Here is a 24,641-nt window from a genome sequence, read left to right as displayed (position 1 = left end):
AGAAAAAAATGAGAATAAAATGAAACTTAAAAAGTAGTTTTTTTGCAGTGTGCTGCTGCGGACAGGGCGGGCGGAGAGAGGAGGTTCCCTTCAGAGAGAGAGAATGAGAGAGAGAGAGAGAGGAGGCGTGTGTGCAGAGCGAGCGAGGAGTGTCAGCTGGTCGAAAAGTGCAGGTTGAGAACAGTGCGTGTGTTCGGGTGTGTGCGAGCGTGCGTTTGATGCGTGTGTACGTGTGCAAGGAAAGCACCTCGGGGGGGTCGGGGGGAGGAGGAGGAGGAGGAGGAGGTGGAGGTGGTGGTGGGGGACAAGGTGCAGAAGACAGAACAGCCGAGAGAGGTTTTTGGGGGGAAGCAGTTTGTGTGGAGATCCAGACGAGGACGGTCGAAGCGCGCACAGTCCTGCCTGTGCGTCCTGGTCGCGTTTATTGAGCTGCGCGCTGCCCTTTGATTACCGTAAGCACTTCGCTTATTTGTTTGGGAACTCAGTACAGAAGGCATATGATTTAGCTCAGTGTCAGCCTGCTCTTCTTACACAAGCTTCATGCACAGGGATGCAGAGGAGGTGAGACGTTTTCCTATTTACTTTACCAACGCTTTTATTGACATAAACAAGACTTTCACTTATACAACTATATACTTGAAAGGCTGCCAAACCAGCTTATATAGCCCATGAATAGACTGACAAGGACAGAAAGCATGCATCTCTGCAAGAGGAGATGTTGACTTTATGATCTTGTTTTCTAACACCACACCACTGCAGTCGTGCAGAGACTGTATTATTGATGGAAGGATGTTCCAGTTTTTAAAACTGAACATAACTCGTCCTCAACACACCACTCAGTCTACTCTCTCCATCAGTGTCAGAAAGTCTCTGGAGTGTTTCATCTCTTCACTCTAGCTGCATTTTGGTTTTCTGCCACTAATTGCTACTTTGTAAGGGAGTTATCTGAACCCACAGCACATACTGTGTGTGTGTGTGTGTGTGTGTGTGTGTGTGTGTGTGTGTGTGTGTGTGTGTGTGTGTGTGTGTGTGTGTGTGTGTGTGTGTGTGTGTGTGTGTGTGTGTGTGTGTGTGTGTGTGTGTGTGTGTGTGTGTGTGTGTGTGTGTGTGTGTTGATGGTCTGTCATAAAGCTCCATTAGCTGTGACTTAATGTAGGCTAATCTCTGCACGCTGCTAAACTTCTCCTTCCTTCCTTCCTTCCTGATGCATAAAGAAGACTACAGGTCTGTTTAGGATCAGGCAACGTTAAGGCCTTTAAGAGGCCCAGAGTGGCAGATGTGTTTAAGGTACAGGTGCGGATGGATATAGTGCTGATGAAACTTCCGTTCAGAAAATGCAGTCATAATAAGTAAAAAAAAAAAGCTACTTAAAGTCACTCAATGGCAGCATCTGAGCTTATTTGCACTTATATACAAGGTATAGGAGTTCCACACACATAAACACACACTAACACGTGTGGCATTATTAAGTTGCTCCCTGCCCTATTTAATTCTCTAGATCTCCCCGTATGACCAGTAAAGCTGAATGGCTCTGTTTCTCTGCAGCAGAAACCACAAATGTCAGCAAATGTCAAGCTCTCGGAGCTTTGGCTGTGCTTTAGGGCTTATTAGCCACACGTATGATCAGGCCTGCTTGCCCTTTTGGCCAGCAGTTTAATTGGTGTGAACACAAGCATAAGCCTATGCAAGAAAGTGCAACATATAAAACTGTGTAATTATCAGCAGTGGGGAGGCTGTCTTTTCAATGTGTGTGTAACTGTGCCCACACATTTCGATGCTGATTCTCAGTCAGCAGAGCGACCTAAAGATAGCAGAGCCCCATGTGGAAACAGTAATTAGTGGGGTGAAAGGAGAGGGAGAGGGGAGGAGGAGGAGGAGGAGGAAGGAGAGTTATTGTTTGAACCATCTGATATCTGTTATATAAGGACCTGTACAATGGAGACATGCTGGGGGAGAAAGTGAAGACAAACCAGCAGAGTCAAAGAGTGAGTGGAGCTTTTTAGTGGTGTGTGTGTGTGTGTGTGTGTCTGTGTGTGTGCTGGAAGCAGTATCGGTTGCAGCACTGCCCTGAATTTTGTATGTGGGCTGCAGAAATATCCATCTTAACAAGTGATCTCTTACTTTGTGGAGCATTTGTATTTTTCTTTTTGATCAAGAGATTGAGCTGGACATCTCTAAAATGTTTTTGCAGCTTTGCATGAAACTGGGTGTGCAGTAGCCTGTACAGTATGGTCTAAAATTTATATCACAGTAGAATTTGAAGCATAGGCGGTAATGGTATCATATCATGGCATATTTATCTTAAAGTACAAGCTTGAGGGTCTTGTTTTTTAATTACTTTACTTTACTACTAAAAGACAGCAGTCAGCATTGGCCACTACAGCCATGAATTGCTTTTTCTCATAGGCTTCTACTAATAGGGCCAAATGTAGATAAAAATCGGATTAAAAAATGACGTAATACTGGGCCAAGGAAGCCATTTATCGTCATATTTAAGTGGTTTGAATGAATTTTGGATACATTTTTTAACACTCTTGAAGGCAACTTGCATCAAAAATGTCAACAAGCAAATTAAATGGATTTGCATTGGCATCCAAGCAACACAAGACTCAATGCTTTGGAGCTTGAAATGGAAATGTATTGCCTTGTGTTTCCTCATACACACACACTACTTCCCCCTGCTTACTCACAGCAGATAATGCTGCAAAATGCAGTGGAAAGAGCCGACTCCTATTTCAATTTCCTTCAGGAAGGCTTCCCCCTTTTGCCGTCCCCTCGAGTCTCCAGGTGGTGAGTGGTCATGTGTTGCTAGCTTGGAGAGGGTTTCTTATTTAGTCTTAAGCCCCAGGCTTTGTTTGGGGGGGGTGACTTTTGTGTGTGTGTCGTACACAATGGCTGTGTTTACATTGGATTCGGTGCGCACATGTTCATCCATGCACGCACATTCATTCGCACATGCAGGCTTAGTTTCTCTTCAGCACAGAGAGGGGTGTAGGGTTTTTGTCTCTTGTCTGTAGGCATTACAAAGTTGTTGCACTGTGTTCAACACAGATCCCAACACTCACCTGAGGCGGTTTGATATTTTTTGAATTCAGCTTTTTGGTGAGTTGATCTTAATAGTCTTCGTTCTGTCATTTAGGCGCTTTCTTTCCCCTTTTTCACTCAGTCTGCTTCCTGTGCTGTGTCCTTCCTTCATAAGCAGGGTGCTGGTGAGACCAGAGGGTCCCTACGGAGGGAAGACTGAAGGAACATCATGGCCTTAGCAGGATGCCCTGACTACTTCTTACGTCACTCAAACTACCAGGTAAAATATTTTGTGGCTTGTATGTATGCGTGCTTCTCAGTGGTGAAGGCTTGAACTTTTTTTTCGGCTTCTGACAGAAACTGGTTTATGGTTTGGGTTAAACAAAAATCTAAACGTTTTAGGAGTTTGTCTACTTGTCATTTTGCTCAGTATGCTTTCCTGTGAGTGTACTAATGCTGAAGCATAGAGTGTGTTTTCACAAGTAATTAGAGGCGAGTAAGATCCTGCAAAGTGGTATCTTGGCTCCAATAGTTGGTGATTTTATTCTACAGCATTCTTATATTGTCCATAAACAAACTGTTGGTCATTATTGAGGCAAATGACACCTGTGCACAACATTTGCTAACTTCCTGCGTAGTTAGCTGTTAGCTAAATGCTCATGTAGCCTAATTACCTACAGAATGTTGCCTTTTGCTCTCATTCCAGAAGTAAATTTTCTGAGTAAAATGTTATTACAATGCATTTAAATATCTACAAAAGTAAGATCCACATTGTTAAAAAAAAGTAAGCACAACTGTCTGAAAAAACACCATGACATACAGTATCATCTTGTAAAGTTGTTATAGCGAATTTGTCAGAACAAATTGTCTGTTCAGTAACTGTTTAGTTATTTGGAATGTTTTTGGTCTTGTTCCCTGACCACCAGAGGTGCATAAGGCATTGGAAAATACACAAGTGTACGCACAAATCCAATACCATATAAAATACGCCTGAGAAAAGAAATAGACTTTTTAAGTAGTTTCAGAAGGATAAAACATCCGTTTTTTCTTCTTCGCCGCTCTAAAACAGTAGTCTGCAAAGCAAGAAAGTTTATCAATTAAAGAATAATTGATTTCCAGTTTGATCTGCTAGTGCTATTGGAGAGCGTAATGTTTGTCAGAGCTTATGTCGTCAGAAATTTGGCAATATTTTACCCTGAAAAACCCCACCAGTAGAGGTTGCAAAGTTTCAGTTTCGAGGGGTGGCACTAGTGCTGCCAGATTCTTGTGTTCTGCACTACTGTTTTATACTTTTACTGTATTATTTGAAAATGTTGTTTTACTACAGTAATTTGTGCTTTCACAGTTTGGTGCTGGGTGTTTAGCACAGTGGGGTTAATATTATGGTAGATTAGGAGGCAAGGGAAAGACTATAGTTAGAGGAATGTGCTAACAAGTACAGTTGTACAAACCTCTCTGTGTGTATTCACATGTGTACAGAAGTTCTGTGAGTGTACATGCTTCACAGTGAATGACTTTTTGCCTAGTTCTTAAAATATGGCACCTTTTGCAGCACAACAGACCCACTTCCTCTGTCCAACTCCTGCAGAATGAGCCCTTTGTTTCTCAGCTTGGATTTTCTCCTCCTCAACCCTTCAGTAACCTAAAGAATTCGGCTAAAGAGCATCGTGGAGGTCTATAAATAGAGCACTAAACAAACAACAATAACAAGCTGTGGACTTTTTTGTGTGACAGCCCTAAAAGCATGGGGCTGATGGCATGACGTCTAACTGGGACCAATGGGATGGAGGTGACGTAGCCTCAGCTGCCTTATTTCTCTTAGTGGAGGTACAAAAATGCAACTCCCTGCTAACACAAACCGTGGGACCGCTGAGCCCCTGTTGATCTGACATGAAGTTGGATTGGTTCAGGTTAGCTTCCAGAAAAGGGTTTTGCACCAGTAAGACTGCAGTGAATAGTGAATTGAATCCCCATAGAAAACAACATTCCTCCACCCTGCATCGAGCGGAGAAAAAACAGTTTGATAGTTAGAGGGAGAGAAGTGGGTTACAACGTGTGTGTGTGTGTGTGTGTGTGTGTGTGTGTGTGTGTTATGTAAAGCTTGCCAGTTGACGTGACGCAGCATGGCACACACACACATACCCCATGGAGTCTCTCTGTAGGCAGTCACTGTAGCTTTAGTGTGTATAGATAAGGAGCAAATGAGCCCTCCTTTCTGCATACTTACATAACGCTGGGCATGTTTGGGAATCTGGGCAGCATTCCAGGTCTGTCTCCAAAGCGTGTGTGTGTGTCAGTGTATGTTTGTGAGTGTGCGTGCACGCGTCCTTCTATGTTAGTGAGAACTTTGGATCTGTGCCAGAGATGTCTCAGAGGAAGCAGCCGGCAACTTTTTCTCTGTTTTCCCCTCCATCTCCTTATATTTGAGTGCATATTTGTTCATGTGCATACACATGAACTGCACTGAGAAAACACAGTCCACAGACTGAGTTACGACTTTAACTGGTCAAAAGAGTAGAAAGAATGAAGCAACAGATCCTCTCCCCTGAACATCAGTATTTGCACCGACAGTCTTGAACGTGTCTGTTTTGTGTGAGACAATTGACTATAGTTCTTTCTTTTTTTAACTTTCTGAGAGGTCAGAGGTCAGCAGCTGTACACTGTGGTCGCCACGGCAATGAGCACGCTCAGTCTCGCGCTTGTGCTTTCGAGGAAGCACAGGCTTTGATTCTCTGAGAGAAAGTATGTTGAAATGCCTGGATGTTAATGCTGTGGGCTATAGAGTGAAAGGGGAGACGTTTGCTCATGATCAAAGAGATGGCGAGAGTAGTCATGACTATCCAGAGCAACCTAAAGCTTAGTGAAGCTCCAGGCCACGAACCATAACACTGTTCCAAACTAATGTATCTTTAAGATGAGCAATCACTCGCTCTTATCCCAAACAAAACACAGGAGATGAGTCTTTAATTTCAGTAGGACAGAGAACAAAAGCAAGCAATCTTCTGGAAGAAAAGAGCTTACAGGAAGAGAGAACATCTTTCAAAGCCAGCAACTTTGGAACTCAATGCTTATGTTTAAGTTACTTTGTCAGGTCCTGTGACTTCAGGACCGGGTTGAACATCAAGGTAGCATCAGTACCATCTCTTCAGACTATGGACTTGGGGCAAGTGCATTACTGGGAGTTCACAATTAAGTTTTATGGGGGATATAGCCATTAAAGCTGACTCTTTTACTGCACAAGTCCTGCTGAGGGGATGAGATTTGCCCTGGGTTTACTTGTAGCTATATATTAACACTGCTGCTACTGATATCTGTTACTAGATCTAGGACACTGTCCTGCCGCCAACTCCAGAAGTATGACAGACAGGCTGTTATGGCTGTTCCCAAAACAAAATGTAACCTCGTAGACACTTGATTGGTCCATAGGTTCTTTAACATTTAGAAAACAATAGCATACACATTCTCCTAGAGCCTGTGCCAAAACTTCATTGTAGCTGTATGACCTATGACTCATATGACTATTCACCTTTATGTAGGTCTATAGAAACTGTATCTTTATGGCAGCAGCCTGCAGGATAGCATTTAGTAGAAGTGTGTCTTTGCATCGTTGTATCCACATGTCCTCATAATACAGCCTGCCATCTCTGGTATCATTTGCTTGCCAAGAGATAAGGATAACTATAAATATATGTGTTTTAAAAACAAGTACTAACACAAGCGTATGTTGGTCTCCACACTACAACTATAACGACAATGACAGTGATGAACGATATTGTTGGGATCACTTTTAGAGCTATTTGAAGAATGCTAGAAACACTGTCAGCCAAACAAAATACATTTAAACTCGGTCTAATATACCACAGTGTAGACCTCTTACTGAAATTCATTCTTATTAATAAGAATAATGACAAAATGAAGTGCTTAGCCATGCAACATCAACTTATAAAGATGTATCTACCTGTGGAAATGTCAGTTTAAGAGGTTAATGTGAAGTTATCTCATCTCTTTGAGCAGGAGTCCACTTCAGTGGAGTTGGAGTAATGCCCATTGTTGTTTGCATGCTGGCTTTTATGCCTTCTCACATGATGAGTAAGATATCAGAGGGAGTTTTGTGAGCAAGCTGTTGTATCTTTAGCTAGTCAGCTCTAGCTGAAGCCTGCAGACTTTCTTTGTCAGCAAACAGGCCCCGTAGCCAAGTTGCCTTCCTTGGAAAGCTTTTGGCTGCTGCTTCTCAGAGCTATAAATCTTACTCTAGGCATTTATGGATGTTTTCGAAGCACCGAGGGGAGCTGCGAGTGTGTGTATGTGTATGTGCATGTATGCACAGCAGGACCTCTGGCCACGAGCAGTTCCTGGAAGCGATGGTTCCTCGTTCTTCTTTTTCCTGGAAATGGGAAGATTGAAAATTTGTTTGGCTTTCTTCCCTCCCTCTCTCCACTGCATCTCTGCTGCCTTGAGGCTGCTTCAAATTAGACAATGTGTGAGGAACTTGGCAGCTTATGTGTGCATCTCCTGACGTGTGAGATTGTGTAAGTGTGCCTGAGCTGGTATGTTTTAACTCTAAAAATGATTGATCTGCTGATATTTTTCTTTGAGAGAGAGAGAGAGAGAGAGAGAGAGAGAGAGAGAGAGAAGAGAGAGAGAGAGAGAGAGAGAGAGAGAGAGAGAGAGAGAGAGAGAGAGAGAGAGAGAGAGAGAGAGAGAGAGAGAGAGAGAGAGAGAGAAGAGAGAGAGAGAGAAGAGAGAGAGAGAGAGAGAGAGAGAGAGAGAGAGAGAGAGAGAGAGAGAGAGAGAGAGAGAGAGAGAGAGAGAGAGAGAGAGGATCTCTGAACTTGAGGCTTGATGTTCCTCGAGAGCATTAACCCGTCCGTTGTCTGACCTCTTAAACTCTGTGAAAATAGCACGTTGTCTTACCCTTCACTCAAATATCTGACATGTTGAACCCGCTGCATGGTTTTTACCACATGGCATTTAAAAAATCCTTCTTTTTGTCTACTTTTGTTGACAGGAAAGCATGGACCGCACTTCCTCTCGCAGGCCCGAGGAGCTGATTGTTCCAGGCTTTCAGCGCTCGGCCAATCCTAATTTGCCACATCACCATGGTAACTCTCCTCTCTTCATCCAACCTATGTCAAATTTATTCAGGGATGAAAATCAAAAACGATGAAAAATATGGTCATTATCCCCCAACGTCTTTAACTACTCCCAGTGTTGTAAAAGATGGATGACAGAGTACTGTCCGTATTTCACTCAATTCCTTTTTTCACATCTTTCTTTATGGGATCTCTGCAGAGCCAAAACACTTCTGCTGGCTCACTGAATGTTCTTCCTGTGTTCTTAGAAATCCCCCCTCTCCTTCTTTATCTCCATCTCCATCTAGGACATTGTCTCCCTTCATCACTGCAGGCTCTGCTCTCCAGATGGAGAGACAAGTGTTAAAGTACCCCCCCCCCCTTTTTTTTTTAGCACTGCTCAGCACTTTTCTACAAGCACCCCATTCACACACACACACACACACACACACACACACACACACACACACACACACACACACACACACACACACACACACACACACACACACACATGTGTTAGCCTGCTTCCAATATATTCCCAGAAATCCCTTCAGCTATTGTGGAAAATCTTGGGAATCCTTTTTGGAAAGCGGCCAAAGAAAGAGGAGAGGGTTTAAATTCTTTACCCCTGACCTTTTTTTTCTTCTCACTTGGCTGGGTGGTTAGGTGGATTGTATGCTCTGCTGATGTATGGTGTCCATGCTTGTGTGAGAGTATTAAATATGGCTTCACTTGAATAGGGTGAGTGGATGTGGTGTTTATATAGGCCTGTAGGTCACCCAGTGACAGGCAGAGGGGAGGCTGTGGTAAGTAGGCCATAGGTCTGTGGGGCTGGGGGGAGGAGATAGTAGAAGGTATGTACTCTAGTACTCGAATACAGGCAGTGACACCACAGATGATCCCAGAGTGATTAGATTTTTTCTGCCTTCTTTTTTTACAAAATTAAGAACTTTTTGAACTGATATTACTCCTGTCCTTTTAACCTACACATAAAAATATTGATTGCAGCAATTTCATATCTACTTTGTTGTAGTTGTAAATGTAATAATGGGAAAGGAAAAAGCACTAAGTGCAGAAGAAGTTTATTAGTCAGGCTGAGGGAAAAGGGAGATGTCAGTTACACTACTTACCATGAATAACTCATAGACTGCACAGAAGTAAACCACAAACTGATGATATTAACAGCATAAGAGTATTTGACTCATGGACAACCAAATATTACGATGCTAGTGTCTTTGTGTTCAAGTCCGCTTGGTTTACCTGACACGTGCATCACTGAATAGCTGAAATTAGCTCTTCCATCATGCAACAGCATGTGAAATTCATCTGCATGCAAAAAGATTAAAAAAAAAAAACCCACTCCTTTTGCTAAATAGTTAATGTTTAACAAAGAGCAGACACACATTATAGAAAATAAGATAAAGCTTGACTCAACTGGACAGATCTGAATACGCAATGCTCAGAATGGCCATTACATACACTGCAGATCAAAATTAGAGAAAAAATTATTAATACTTGATTTATTCTGATATTCTGCTATTTTGTAATGAAAAAAACCCCAAAGAGAATCTCTGGAAAATCCTTGGCGACAAGGTAATGTCTAAGAAACCCACTAAAGTTACTGGACTGTGGAAGAGACTGAAGAAGAATGGACCAAGATCAAACCAGAGCAGTGAGAGAAACCACAAAGCTGTGGCCTCTACACTTCCTGTTCATTTTTGAATCCTACAGGCCCAAGAAAACATTGTTGAAATCTTCTCTTCTGACACAATGATTACTGTTGCCTTGGTTATTTAAAAAAAACATGCTAGTACAGCACTGGTAAAGCCACAGCGGATATTCTATCAAATTCTGAGTATTCAACCTGAAGTTTTTAGTATAGCCATCAATCATTCAGTTTCCCTGATAATGTGTTTTGTAGAAAAAAAAAGTGATTGATGACTTTAGTGTGAAAGCACTCAGCTACTGTTTCATTGTGACTTTGCACTCCAGAGAAACATCACATCAACCTCACTGATGGATATGCTCTATATTTAGATCAGCCAGGCTGAGCTCAGGTTACATGCCCTTCAGTTATGCTCAGCCTGTCTTTTTAATGATCTGATGACATGTGTCTTGATACATACCATGATGTATGCTGCATGTAAGCCAGCCAATACACTGTACCCGATTTAATGGTTTGTTCATTATCATTATTTGTTTTGTGTGCTTTCCTCCAGAGCTGCCCTGCATCACGTCAATAGAGTCAATTCACTGAGCTGCTCAGTATAGACACGGACGTCAGACACAGTCAGAGATTGTTAGCAGAGAAAAACATTACTCCTTCACTTTACTCACCCACATTTACACATCATGTGTGGTGATTGAGAACTTTCCTTTTTCCATTTTCTGCTTCCTACAATGCAAAATGTGACTACAAACAAAAAATCAAAGTAATCTCAGTACATAATTAAATGGTGTGTTGACTGTTTGCAAAATGTAGGGAAGTGCATTTTTTAAATTCTAAATACAACCGGAGTATTAATATTTCATGTAAAGGAACTCAATTGCACTTGGCGCTTGAAAACCTAAAACACCCAGCTCTCTTCTCTGACCTCTAGACTGCCGTCAGAGATCGATGATTGCAGGTTGTCGTGGCCAAGGACAGAGAGCGCTCATACAGTGTATTCTGGGATATAACAGGAATGAAATGGCCATGATTGTATGGGAGGTTCTGATGCTAATCAGAGTGCTGTAGCAGTTCACCTACTCATTCAGTTAATAGAAGATAGGGAGAATGCATGCTATGTCCTCTGGCTTCGCTGACTGAAACCAGCAGTGCAGTGTGAGCCAAGCCAGCAATGGGTAGAAGGAGAGGAATGTCAATGATACGATCATTATCCCCTTAGAGCTGCACTAGGCTACATTTTTATTTAAATCTCCAGCCGGCTTATTAACCTTTCACAAAGTTAAAGGGAAACGTCGTCATCCTTATATGCTTGCTATGTTAACCATGATAGACTGACATTGCCATCCCCACGGCTGGGCCGTTAACTGAAAGTATACATTTTAAGCCCAAGAAAGAGAGAAAAATTGCTTGCATGATTGTCATGACACAATTAACACACATAAAGTTCCAACCAGAGTTTTAATGTCTTTAATTAAAAGGACACTGTAGCGTTTTAAGTAATTTATTACCTCCAATCAACATATTAATTCACAAATAAGTCCTCAATGATGTACAATTACCTCTTCCAACAATCTGACTTATCCTCCTGAGTTAAATTCTTATCTGTTCTATTTCCAAAGGAAGGGTAAGCTCTGTGGAGGCTTCCATGTCCTTCCGGTCTATAAAAAACTATGGACAGCGGAGAGGGACATAAAGCACTATGTGGCACCAGTAAGGCTAAACGTGTGTTTTCGTTCAGAGCCAGCGTGACTGTGGAAGACTGGAGAAGGAGCTCAGCGAGACACCCTTGTCACTGGCACGGCAAAACGGCAAAGCATGCATTGCACTTTTGTTCATAACGCAAAATTATACTTATGCCACGCCACAGGAGACAAAATCCTCATCGTCAAAAAAAAGCAAAACAAAAGAATCAAATAGGCATCGTGACCATACCTGAAGGCCACTGTAGCTGCTACTACATGCTTGGAAAGGGAAGGGTGAGGGGAGGGGTATTCAGTTGGTTGTAATCTCTAACTTACCACTAGATGACGCTAAATCTTACTCACTGCTCCTTTAAAGAAAACTTTAAAGTCATTGTTTTACTTCTAGAATCTAATTGAGCAAATAGAGGAAAGTTTAAACATTAAGTGTAAAATACCATGCAAATTTTTCTTCCTCCCCCATTTTTTGTGTCGCCAGCTACCACTGAAACTTAAATAGGCCTTTTCCACGGAAGATATTTTGACATGTTATCGTAAGAAAAGCACAGGTGTAAATATTTAAATAAATTATTGATGACTTTCATTTACCTGTTTTGGCCCGTTGTATTGCTGCATGCTGATTAACTCACACCGGTGCTTTTTCTTCTATAATAAGTGAAATGTCTGCTGTTAGAAGGGCCTATAGTATATTGCAGATTTACATAATAACCATGGTCTCTGACTGTCCTCATGTGCTCTCTTGTTCTTTTCCAACTGTGTCTCCCCCCGCCAACCCGTGTCCCAATCATGAACCCCAGCATCACACGACCTTGTGTCCCAGACTGTCTTTTCTGTGTGCATATGTGTGTGTGTGTGTGTGTGTGTGTGTGTGTGTGTGTGTGTGTTATGCATACCTCTTTGTTCTCAGCGTGTATGTTCTTTGTGTTCACATGGAGTAAAATGTATGCTTTTTCTTTTAATTCTTCTGTAAAATTGCATGCCCATACTCATCAACACTGCAGACAGAGAATACATGGTGTTGTATGTGGGCCCACCACCAACAGGTAAAGGCATTGGGGTCAGGTGCATTGTTAGCAGGGTGGAAGGCCTAGACGGGGACCTCAGAGTGCTGACCCCTGGCATTGCAGACTGGATCTAGAGCTCTTGTGGGAGTTGGAGCAGTAACAACTAGATATATTTGGGTTCTCCTCCATGCATAGCAATGGTTCTGGGGGGTAATTGGGTGAAGCGGCCTACCTATCTGAACCAGAGTGGTGTTTTGTTATTGGACGTCTGTGCTAGTCATGGATTGACCGTAACAAACACCCTAGGCCAAAGTTTGCTGATACGTAGATCTCCACCTGGTGGTGAGTAGGAACAGATGGTGGGGCTGCCACACAGACCTGGTAAAACCAAACATGTAGACAGGGGCAACTGGGAATGTCTGACTAAGGCCCCTGTCTGGGAGGTCTTCAACTCCCACCACAGGAAGAATTTTTCTTCTGACTAACTCACACCTGTGCTTTTCCTACTTTGACAGATCAAATGTCTGCTGTTAAAAAGGCCTATAGTACCGGTATATTGCAGCTTTACATAATAACCATGATCTCTGACCTCTGTCCTCATGTGCTCTCTTTTTCTTTTCCAACTGTGTGTGTCCCCGCCAACCCATGTCCCACTCATGAACCCCAGCATCACACGACCTTGTGTCCCAGACTGTCCGTGCATATGTGTGTGTATGTTTGTCATGCATTCCTCTTTGTGAGCTGAGATCAGACAGGCGGACTCCCGCTGTTTCTTGTACAGCGGCTTCTGTTCTATTCAGTGGGCTCAGCGTGTATGTTCATTGTGTGGGTGGGTACATGGCGTACAATACGTGCTTTTTCTATTAATTCTCCTGTATAACTACATGCATATGCTCATCAACACTGTATAGCGTACATGATGTCCTAGGCTCGTCTGTGTTTGTGTTTTGGCGCCCTGCTTTGTCCTGATAATTTGGCCACCATATGCCATGGACAAACTGGTGAATGTAGCCTGAGTTCTGTATTGTCTTCCTATAGGAAAGTCAGGAAATAGGTGTGTAGTGTTATCCCCAATTATACAGAAACACATATCGATATATAGCTTATTGTGAGGACATTTAATGAACCTAAGTCTTGCACTTATTCTGCCCTTAACCTAAAACTTGTATTTTAAGAGAGATGTCTATCACGTTAGTACACCTTTCCCCTTTAGCTTGCAGTGCACATTAGCTTTTAAGAAGTGCTATAGAAAATATATTTTTGAAGGGAAATGGTACATAATGAACACATTCTCCAAGTTCCACCCCATTTGTCCCTGAATGGCAATTCATTTTGCAGTATTAATCCTGGACTGATTTCAGTTAATTAATAACAGGTCAGGTTTAAAGACAAGCACTGACACGAAGCTGCCTTGTTGACTGCAAGAGCAGCTCTAGAGAGCCTTTCACCCTGTTTTGGTTTGGTGTGGGTTTAGTCTGTGGCTGACTGTTGGTTCCAACTTGCAGTTCTTGATAGACAACTCAGCCCCTTGAATGACAGGTTTAACATATTCTGACCAATGTCAAGCTAGCAATTTAGTCCGCTACACAGCCATTGGCAGAAATCCAAACCCAAGTGAAATCCAACACGAGGAGGAGTTGAACTTCAAAACAAGGCTGTGTGTTCTCTCTTTCTCACTGCTCTCATACTCGATGGTTCAGGACCACAATGTGCTTCTGGCAATGTTTTGACTGACTGTGTTAACTTCTTAGCATTTGCCCCCTTTTTTAAGAGAGGTGAGGGTAGCTGACAGGGGATGTTCAAGGGGAGATAGCAGGTGAACAGTAGATGCCACATATACATGGATACGGTACATTATCTGAAAGCTGGGAACCTGAAGATTAATTTGAGATGCAGCTCAATAATTTAAGCTTAATAAATGAATGAATTAAAATAAACTGTGAAACTGTACATGGGCTTAGAACATTATGCTGTGAGTTTATGATTCCCATTACCATGCTCTATTATGTCTCATGAGTTGTTTTTTGAGGTGATACCATTTGTTATGCAGATTTGGTGCTGCATTTTACCATTTTTTACAACTAGAAAATTGATGAAATTGTCAAAAACCCTTCCAAATACCACATTGGACCCAGACCTTGAGGAGCACCATAGAAAAATCCATGTGGTGATTTGGTATCAAAATATATCAAAGAGATTTCTGCAAGGATTGCATTTCTCAGCAATTGAATGGCAAACACTTCTGTTCCTAAAGCCACCCATCCTAATGCTCCATGAATGCTCCAGGTCTTCAATTGTTGGTTGTAAAGTTTCATAATGCCGTGATTTTCCGAGATGTAACAACAGCTCATTTTATACAGTGAGGTCAAGTTTCAAAAAATGCTCTCACTACAACGAAATTGCTACTGATGATGTTAGACCCCATGGTCTAACATCATCACACATGAATACTAATGAATAATAATGAAGTCTCAGCTTTCCAGTCAGCCACAACTTATTCAATTTCAAGTTTATGAACCCCAGTATGCAGAAATATTGCAATACACCATTTTAGAATAGGCAAAAATAACATGTTTTCTGAAGGAGAAAAAATGCACGTGTTTTCACCAAAACTGCCTGAGATTATCATAAAATGGGCATTTCTGTAGAGCCCCCTATCATTCAGATATCTTGAGATGAGAGGTCAAGGGACCCCTTTGAAAATGGCCATGCTTGTTTCCCCTAACCAAACTTTACAGTTAGCTGACTTCCCGACAAGATAGCAGGACTTGGTACCATGATTGGTACCAATGGACTGTCTAGTTTTAGATGATACCATCATCTTCACCATAGCCTTAAAAGTCCTCTATGGCCTATGAAAAAAGATAGTCGTGAGGGCCTCCGTGGTTAAATTACAGCTAATGAAAGGTGCAATATAAGTGGGAAAAAAGGTCAGAATACTGAGTTGCCTGTTCAAAAAACGTTGTTCACCTCAACAGGGTCCCTTTAACAATAATTTCTGACAAATTGACTTCCAATATTTACTCTGTCTTTTAAATACAGAAATAGAGATACAAGACTAGACACATCACTAGGAATGTAGACATTTTCATAACAAGTTTCCTAAGCAGATTTGCATACTTTTTTTTTGCCGAGAGAGTTACCACTACAGACTATCGGCTGGTTGTAGATAAGAATTATAAAAATTATAAAAAATAATAAAAATAATCTCTCAAACACTGTCACTCAATTTCTTCTTCTACTCTTTTCCACCTCTCCCGTCCCAACGTCCACCCCCTTCCACAGATGACGATGTTGATCTGGAGCAGCTGGTGAATGACATGAACTCCTCCATGGAGAGTGTGTACTCGACGCAGGCGGACACGGCGCTGCTCCTGAACAATGGCCACGTGCACACGCCACACCAACACCACCACCATCACATGCACCCTGCCTACCCAGGACACGGCCAGGCCCACCGTCGTCACATCCCGTCCCTGCCTCCATCCTCCCCCTCCAGAGAGAGACTGCAGCACTCCCAGCCCATGCACATCCAGGCCGTCAGGTAGACAACGCATCACCAACCCCCCTACCCCCCACCCCATTTGTGCCTAATGAGGAACACCTCTGTTTGTCTTATGCCCTGTGTGCTTTTGTTGTTTGTTTGTTGTTTGTTGTTTTGCATCAGAAGTTTTAAATGTAATTTTAATTCTCCCAGCCGTCAGCTCTCATATAAGCATAGATTGCACTGATTGACTGGAGTATAGTTCACTACAGTAAATCCAGATGTAAATGTAAATGAAGGGAAATTACCCTAAATATACACATTAATTAGAAATGTGTGATTAATTAGGTTCTAAAGCTTTTTGATGTTACTGTTTTGTTTTCAATTATTTTGGACTTGTGATGTTACAGGTCATCAGTTTTCTAAATCACCATGTTTTTGTAAGTGTCGTGCAATCGATTGCCATTTAACTTTTTAGTGTAGTATATTGTTTTTTAATACTTTTTCTATACCTATATGGTACTCATCATCATGTGTACACTACTGTCAGTCTGTCACTGGCCAACCAGCCATGAAACTAGTGTGTGTGTGTGTGTCTCCCTCTGCAGGTATCTACAGGAAGAGCATCGACTGCGTCCAGCCTCCCTTCCTGCAATTCCCAACCCTTTCCCTGAGCTCTGCAGCCCAGCGGGCTCCCCCATCCTCAGCCCCATCCAGACATCCGAAAACCACGTAAGCACGCCCATACCAGCTCACTTAATTCACACTGATTTTATACTACTGGAGGAGGCAGGTATGTTCAAGTGTTGGAAGGTTTCTGACTGAGTGGCTACCTTTCACTGATGGTGTAGGGAAAACCAACTCTACTTTTTGTATGTTTTTGAAGTTGTTACCGGCCAATACAACGGTAGTCGTAGATTTTGGGCTCCTTACTGGGGGTTCAAACCTGAATTGGCTGGTGGCCACATGTAGGTTGCAGTGAAAACAGGAAGTCCTGCATATCTTTGTAATAATTAGTTCAATTAACACCAAACTTGAGGTATATTGGCCACTAGGTGGTACTATTATGCAAAATTAAAAAATATGCAAGAAAATGCAAATCCTACTATTCCAACGACTTCACATGGGTCATGCTAATCTTCTCCGTATCAATTCGAATTTTTCATGTGCCGCCTAGGCCGAGCATCCGATCCGCACAAAACTTCGCACACTTTGTGTCAATCTTTGTTCCCTAAAGATCAAAAGCTATCAAAATAACTTTGGTGATTCAAACAATGCAGACATTTTAGAGGAATAACTTCCTGTATGTTGCAGTCAAAAGAGGAAGTGATGCATATATTCAGAACGGTTTCTCAGATTAACACAAAATATGAAGTCAATCGGCCACTTGGTGGCGTCGTTGCGAAAAATTGAATATTATGTGAAATGTAAGAAAAAAATGCAAAAGACACTTTTTCAAACTCCTCTTAGGAATTTGCACAAAATGTGGTGCATATAATGTGTAGACCCATGATTAAAAGTTATCAAAAGAATATTGAAAGTCCAAAAAATGCACATGTGTGATGAAAGACTTCCTGTAGTTTACAGGCAAAGCAAGAAGTGTTACATATCTTGGCAACAGTTAATCTGATTAACATGAAACTGAGCTCACAAGTTTACCACGCTCAACTAAGGCTCCTTGCAAAGTCTGACGCCAGTCGTCCACGATGTGGCGTTATTTCACAACCTTGCAAAATATACGAAACCCAGTTGTATTTGATGTCCTGTACTTGACCACTATTACAAGACAGGGAGTGTATGTGTTTTGGAAACCAGCAGAGTGGCCTGTTATGTTCGGGTCAGAACAGCATGTGTTGACTTTGGCTGCGTGAAGCGTTTCCTTCCATTACACAACAGCTCACCCTGGGTTATCTTATTGTACGTGTGTGGGTTATTGTGGAGGCATCATTATCAATCACATGTAGACGCACGCACATACAGGGTGACAGACATGTTTTGCTGTGGACGGAGGTGAGCAATGTCTCCAGGATGCTGCAGACAGAGCACAGACTTCCGTAGCGGAGCTGGGAATATGGCTGGGAAAGTCTGCAAGTCGGATCTCTCTGAACCCTCTGAATCCGTCTGTCGGCTCTGGCAAGACACACGCCCAATTCCGGTTCACATGCTTTACCCTCGGCTCTTAACGTCACTGTGTGTGTGTGTCTGTGTGTGTCTGTGTCTGTGTGTCATAGCCTTGCCCTTTCCTTTCCCCGGTAAAGCCCCCTGTCCTAGGAATGTTCCATCCCTCTAAAAGATGTTTTCAGGATGCCCACCCTGAACAATAAAAGTTATTTTAGATGCTCACTCATCCTTTCTTGCACGCTCAAACACACAGATACACACACAGGTGGCATTATCCAGTTCACATGCTCAAATACTCATGTGATAAGACAAAGCATTATTTTTCCATTTCGTTGACAACATCTCACAAGGCCTGGAGTCAGAGAGCAAGTTTGCAGTTTTGTACAAAGGATCTTTTGTGTGTGTCTGAGATGTGAGAGCTGACCAGATGTTGCATCATGTCCCAGAACATCTTCATTTTGTCCATTTTTAGTTCATTTAATTATTGTTTTGTGAATCTAAAGAGGCAAATAATCATTCAGTATTTGGTATAGAGAACTTGAACTAGTGTATTTAGGTGGTTTAAAATGTAGTTTGGAATTTCTTAAAACTGCTTTGCATATGCTTTGTATCTTCAAGATTGCTCAATGGCACAAAACAGGAAGGTGGTAGTATTCTTCCAGCATGAACAGCACTAAAGCTTGTGCTGGAAGGACAAAAAAGCACATGGAAAAATCACTTCCAACATTCCTTCATGTTTATCATTGTCAGCAAGAGAGAAAGACTTTTGGCTGAACAAGCAGATAAATGTGGCTGGAGGTGAGGAGGATCATGGGAAACAAAAACCACCACCTCTCCAATATAATTGTATCAGTTCACAATCATTAATTGACATGACATTGATACATGAATGCTTCAAATGCTACATGTAGCAACTTTAGTGGCATAGTTTGAGTGGCAATGTTGGTCCGGACGGATTGTCTCGGGACACTGATGGTTCCCCGGATGATGTATCTTAAAGACTTTGGTGATCTCTTGACATTTTTCGTTCCATCATCAGGACAAAATTCCAATTAGTCCATTACTTTGGTTAATGACCAAATACCTGCAATTCCAATGACATTCCCATCAGACTCATCAGTACTTTTCGTTTTGTGTAAATAGTAAAATACATGCTACCTAGTATGATAAAATTAAACTAAAATGGTGAAAGATACCTGCTAAAAGCACTAATTAGCACTGCTTGCCCAAGCCTCACAAAGCTGATACCATGGCTGTATACTTTTATGCCATCTGTCCACTCTTTGGTACGGCTTTGCTTGGCTCCAATCATTTTTTTTTGAATCCGTACTTTTTTGTTTTCGTTTTCCACTGCGGATAGTACCCCCTGAGTGTAAGCAGTCTTCTCAGCTGATCGCTACGACGACATAGCGTAAAACGGCTTTGACATATACTTCAACCCAAACAGAGGAATGTCTGCATTTTGACAATTCTAAGGCGTAGTGTATGTGTAGTATGTAGCGTATGGCATAGTTTTGCAGAATACGTTTTTTTTGTAAGTTGCTTGACTGTAGCTTGCCAATTTTAAAATGGTTTGTGAAGGATGTCTTGTGTCGCACTAGTTACAATTCCCTCTGACAAGTCAGTGGTCTGCAGTGTTTTAACTTTACCCTCTATTGTCAGCCCAGCTCGTTTGGAACCCCGGAAAAAGTACCGGCTACTATCCACAACTTTTGCTACTGGTAAAAAAACAAAAACGAGTAAACTGAGTACATTTGAGCTCAGGTCTACCATTCAGTGGAAAAGCAGCATTAGTCTCGTTTAACAATGTTATGAATTACTGTGCAACATCTTCCTAAGCCGACACCCGTGTTAAATGGCCATTTGGCCATGGCCATCCTTTGTGGATGCGTGTGGAACCATCATGTTCTCTAATCCTTTCTGATGCCATGACTAGTCTTTGGCTGATTGAATGAAACCTTCACTGATCAAATTAGGTTAAGTTCAGCAAGAACAGCGTCACACTGGCTACGACTTCAGCGCCTCTGCTGGCATGCTACGTTGTGTAATGTCATATGTAAGTTTACAGAAAACAAATAGGCTACTGAAGGTTGTGAAGATGTTTGAATACATATATGCATGGATGTGTGCAGGTCCGTTGTCTGAAGAGCATTGAGGATGGCTTACATAACAATGTAGACGAGACACTCAGACATGCTGTGCGTTGGCCTACAGACAAGGTTGCATCGTATTTGCATTGGCATGGTTTTATCATATGATCTCTCTTCCTCCAGCTGTAGAGTTGGAATCTCAACATTCTTTGCTAAGCTTCAGTCTTTCTCAAAGGGAAAAACACATGAGCCAGTAAAACTGTGTGTGCGTGACATGACAGGTTTATGGCCTGCGTTGTCTTTGATAACATAAATGGATTTGTCTTCAGGCTACCATGAACTGATAACTTGAGGCGGCATCTCCATCAGATTTCAAGTTCAGATGGGGTTTGCATGGGGTGTAGTAGCTGCTAATGCCAGCTTAGTCTGACTGTTGTTAATACTGAACTCTGATAGCGGCCGTTTCCCACGCAAGTTGTGGCAGTCTTACACCATACAGTTCAGTCATGTCTCCCCCACTTTCACAAGGATTTGGTCAGGTCCTGTCTGTCATCACTGGGCGAATGGGTTTTCTTTGGCATCATCTCCGCGGCTGTAACGCAACTCCTGCTTTTATTTGTGGCCAGAGATGCGGCATTATAAACATCAGGGACGGCAGGGAGGCCCAGTGGTTAAAGAGACCATCTCTCGAGCAAAGAACTCGAGTTTAAGCCCCCTGTGTTGGCAAACATCCACCCTGCTGAAGTAGCTTTGAGCAAGACACTGAACCCCTTCCAGCTCTGGGTTCACTGCTCTTTAAATGACCCTGATCTCTGATCTCCCTGTGGAAAGAAGCAAGATAAAATACTGTTTTAATGAAATAAAATGGGATGTGAACGAGTCAGTTTCTCATGAATTGTTATTCGTTGCGTGGTTGTTGAAATATTTGGTGCTTGCGAAATTTAATAAAGCGTTATAGTTTGATCAGTTGGGTGTCTTTTTTTTTTAGCCATGCCAGCATCATCAGGGTTGGATAAGCTGCTATGAAATGTTACAAAGACATTCATGGTCCCCAGAGAAAGAATCTGAAGGACATTAGTGATCTTTTACTTTTCCTCTGGCAGCACCATATTTTGTATTTGAATGTCTCAACAACTATTGGATGGATTGCCATAACAGTTGGCACAGATCTTAATGGTGACCACATTTGGGAGATTTACTGACTTCCTCTAGCGCCATCATCAGGTCAGATTTGTCTGGCACACTGATTTTTGACCAAATACGAAGCGACTCCACCTCTTTGTCCATATTTTAGATTAGCCAAGACTAAGGCGACATCTGGCACTGCCAAGATGGCGACGGAAGGAGCCATTGGGAGCCACCCACTTTGAGCATTTAGAAATCTATGGTTGACGTCACACATACTACGTCCATATTTTATACAGTCTATGCCAGATTCAGGCAAAACTAAAGACATCTTCATCTACTGTACTATGTTTTGTGCTAATTAGCAAATTGTAGTATGCTAACCAAATAAAGATGGGGAACATGGCAAACACATCCGCTAAACATCAACATTAATTCATGTAAGTAAGTAGTGTGCTTAAGAGGATGTTAGCATACTGATGTTAGCATTTATTTATGTAAACAGTACATAATACATGCAATACATGTTTGGAGCTAATGGTGTGATTGAATCGTCAAAAAGGACTGGATGCTTTTTGATATAATTCAGCATTGTTGTTGTTGTACTGTGATGAACTAAACCTTACACTAAACAAAATTGTACCTCACGTTTTTACATTTCCACCTCCTGGTTTTATTTTTATTGATAATACACTCCTATTGTTAATTCTGACAGTCCTTTAATAGCTGCTCTGTGCTTAGTGGTTGTATAATACTATATTTGACTTAATACAATGCCTTTAATGGTGTAATTTTTTGCTTCAAGAAAGCTTTATTAGCTGATAACAAAAGCTGACAATACCTCCAAATGTACCGTATATATACTGTATATTGTTTTTAATATTTGGCTACAAGCCTGTAACAATGTCATAAAATCAATTTTAAAGCTCTACCACTCCGAGCCACACACACCCAGTGTTTAGGACTCATGCCCCCCCCCCCCCCCCACCCCCTGTCTGGTCAGCTGAGGAACTTCTGCACGCAATGGTCTGCTGACCCACTGCAATCAGATCAGGTGCACGTAGGCGCGTGTGTTATGAAGATTTACAGGACTTTTGAGTTTCTGCCAGGCAGTAAATGTTTTACATGCCGTAACAATGTGGTGACGCAACTTTTTAATTTCATAGGGAATATGCGCTGTTTTGACACGTGTCATTACTATCAAACTAAAACCTGATTGAAACCATTAAAGTGCAACTGCATAATGATTAGAGTTGATGGAACCGCAGAACTCAGTTGTTATGAAATAAAGAATTAAATTCTCGAGGTTTTGGAGCAAGAAATTCAGATTTGCAGCATCTAATTGCAGCACTGATGAAACCATTTGTAATATGAAGCTATGGAAATGGACAGAAGATTGGCTTTATTGATTGGCTTCTGGTATTGATTGGCTTGAGTATACACATAATTTGCTAACAGCTAGCTATTTGGGACCGGGCTGTTTCCAGGAACAAAATCCTCCGATAGTTACATCACTGATACTTGAAATGCTGCTACAATGTAATATCTCCAGCCTCTCTTCCTTAATCTCTTCTTGAATGTACTATAGCAAGCGACAGAGAGGAAGCTGTACCCAGCATGCCGTTCGGCCTTGTAACAGTTAATAAGGGTCCCCTCTCAATACACTGCACAGTGTGTACATACTGCACTACTAATACATCTGTCATGTAGATCTGAAAGAGCTTGCAATCAAGACTGCACGTCCTTTAGTCCTCAGCAACACACCCACCAAGTGTGAAGTCAATCGGATGAACGGTTGTCGAGAAAATCGAAGGACAGAGAGACAGAGACTCTCTGTCTCATTTCAGTTAGATAAAATCAATGATATCCTTTACATGACCAAACTATGAAGCAGGCCTGCATTCTTCTGTGGGATTTGGGGTGCAGAGCTTTGTGTTTCCTGCTCAGACTAATTAGATGAAAGTTGATGTGTGGATGGGATCTTTGCATGGAAAAAGTAATCACTGTGTAAACTTTTCTGTCACATCTACAAGTTTTATTTATTTATTTATATCTGCTAGGTCAAAATTTGATTTATGTTCCATTTTATTGGATCAATTTCACCAACAACCAGGTGTTTTTATTTAGTAAACCTTCGAGTGATACTTAAAGGGATTCCCATAACTGACTAGTAGATGTCTATTAGTCAGTCAGAGGCTCTTTGTCTCACCGTGTATCTGTATGTGTGTGACCGTGTTATGTCAGAGGTGAGCCACTCAGTGAGGCTTTTTGGTGGCGCTCCACTGAGGTGAAATCGAGTTTGGCCTGTCTGCAGAGCTAATCAGCTCTGTCTGGCTTGAAACCCGACTACTCACAGACATGAAAGACAATAGATGCTGCAGAGACCAGTGTGGGAAGTCACCAACAAACAGAATTCAAAGGCGGACATTTGTGATGTTAGTCTACAATGGAAGCCTCCAACAGACGGCCAGTCATCATTTAGATGTTTGCAGCTGCTGGTATAATAAGTTTCTTGTTAAGTAAAAAGGTTGCATAATTTAATATAGAATAATTGACAGTTAATAACATCTTAAGGGGGAAAAAGCAAAATGAACAAGCCACTCATTGTGGCCACTCACTCGACAAACAGCTAAATATAGACCTTGCAACAAAAGTAAATCCATATTATTATTATTTTTTTTGTAGATTTACTAAGAACAAAAGGAAAAACCATATGTGACCATATTTTGTGTCCTGGTTCAGTTGATTTTGAGTGCTGGAATGTGGCATTGAGATGTACCACTTCCTGTAGTTCAGGGATGTCTTAAGTATTGTGTGTAGGGCCGGGTAACATTTAAAAATGACAATACCAATACCTTTAACGTAATACCGATATTAATAGGGTACTTCCTTTGATACCCATCATGTAAATGGGAGCATTCAGTTGCGTAAAAAGCTACCACCACGCCTCCACATAACCATACCACAAGTTAGAACTAAAACACAGGGGGAGGCGGCATTCGGTTATTATGGCCCCCTGACTGTGGAACAGCCTGCTGGAGAACCTCAGGGCCGCAGAGAATGTTGATGTTTTTAAAAAGAGGCTCAAGACCCACCTTCAGGCTTTTAACTGACCTGTTTAATTCGTTCTCATTCCTTTTATGTCCGCCCCCCTTCTTTATTATTAATCTATATACTATTTATTTAAGCTTATCCTTTTTTATTGTTTTCTTTATTTGGTCTATTTTATACATTATACTGTTTTTACTTTTTTTTTATTCCCTTAGTTTTTAGCTTCTATGCCTTTTATCTAATTGTTCTGTTTTAGCCCCTTGGCTTTCCAGTGTATCCTCCTGGGGGCCTCCATACA

At 41.8% G+C, this 24,641-nt stretch overlaps 1 protein-coding gene across 5 annotated transcripts in view; it reads left to right on the top strand.

Moving 5' to 3' along the window:
- Positions 1 to 323: 323 nt before the first annotated feature.
- LOC310955537 (growth factor receptor-bound protein 10-like) overlaps positions 324 to 24,641 on the top strand; it is a 45,876-nt gene continuing 21,558 nt past the window's right edge. The window contains exons 1-6 of one of the 5 annotated variants that reach the window (XM_083925390.1): positions 324 to 561; positions 3,052 to 3,102; positions 3,203 to 3,304; positions 8,033 to 8,126; positions 15,758 to 16,016; positions 16,565 to 16,688. In XM_083925390.1, the coding sequence (XP_083781516.1) occupies positions 3,254 to 3,304; positions 8,033 to 8,126; positions 15,758 to 16,016; positions 16,565 to 16,688 (528 nt within the window). In that variant the 5' untranslated portion in view covers positions 324 to 561; positions 3,052 to 3,102; positions 3,203 to 3,253. Of the gene's footprint in view, positions 562 to 3,051; positions 3,103 to 3,199; positions 3,305 to 8,032; positions 8,127 to 15,757; positions 16,017 to 16,564; positions 16,689 to 24,641 lie in introns of all 5 variants that reach the window. The other 4 variants (XM_083925389.1, XM_083925393.1, XM_083925392.1 and 1 more) reach the window with 4 other exon arrangements.

This window comes from Echiichthys vipera (assembly GCF_963691815.1).
Source record: "Echiichthys vipera genome assembly, chromosome: 13".
NCBI classification, from domain to species: domain Eukaryota; kingdom Metazoa; phylum Chordata; class Actinopteri; order Perciformes; family Trachinidae; genus Echiichthys; species Echiichthys vipera.
The sequence above is the reverse complement of the archived record's forward strand: the minus strand, read 5'-3'. Positions and strand labels throughout refer to the sequence as shown.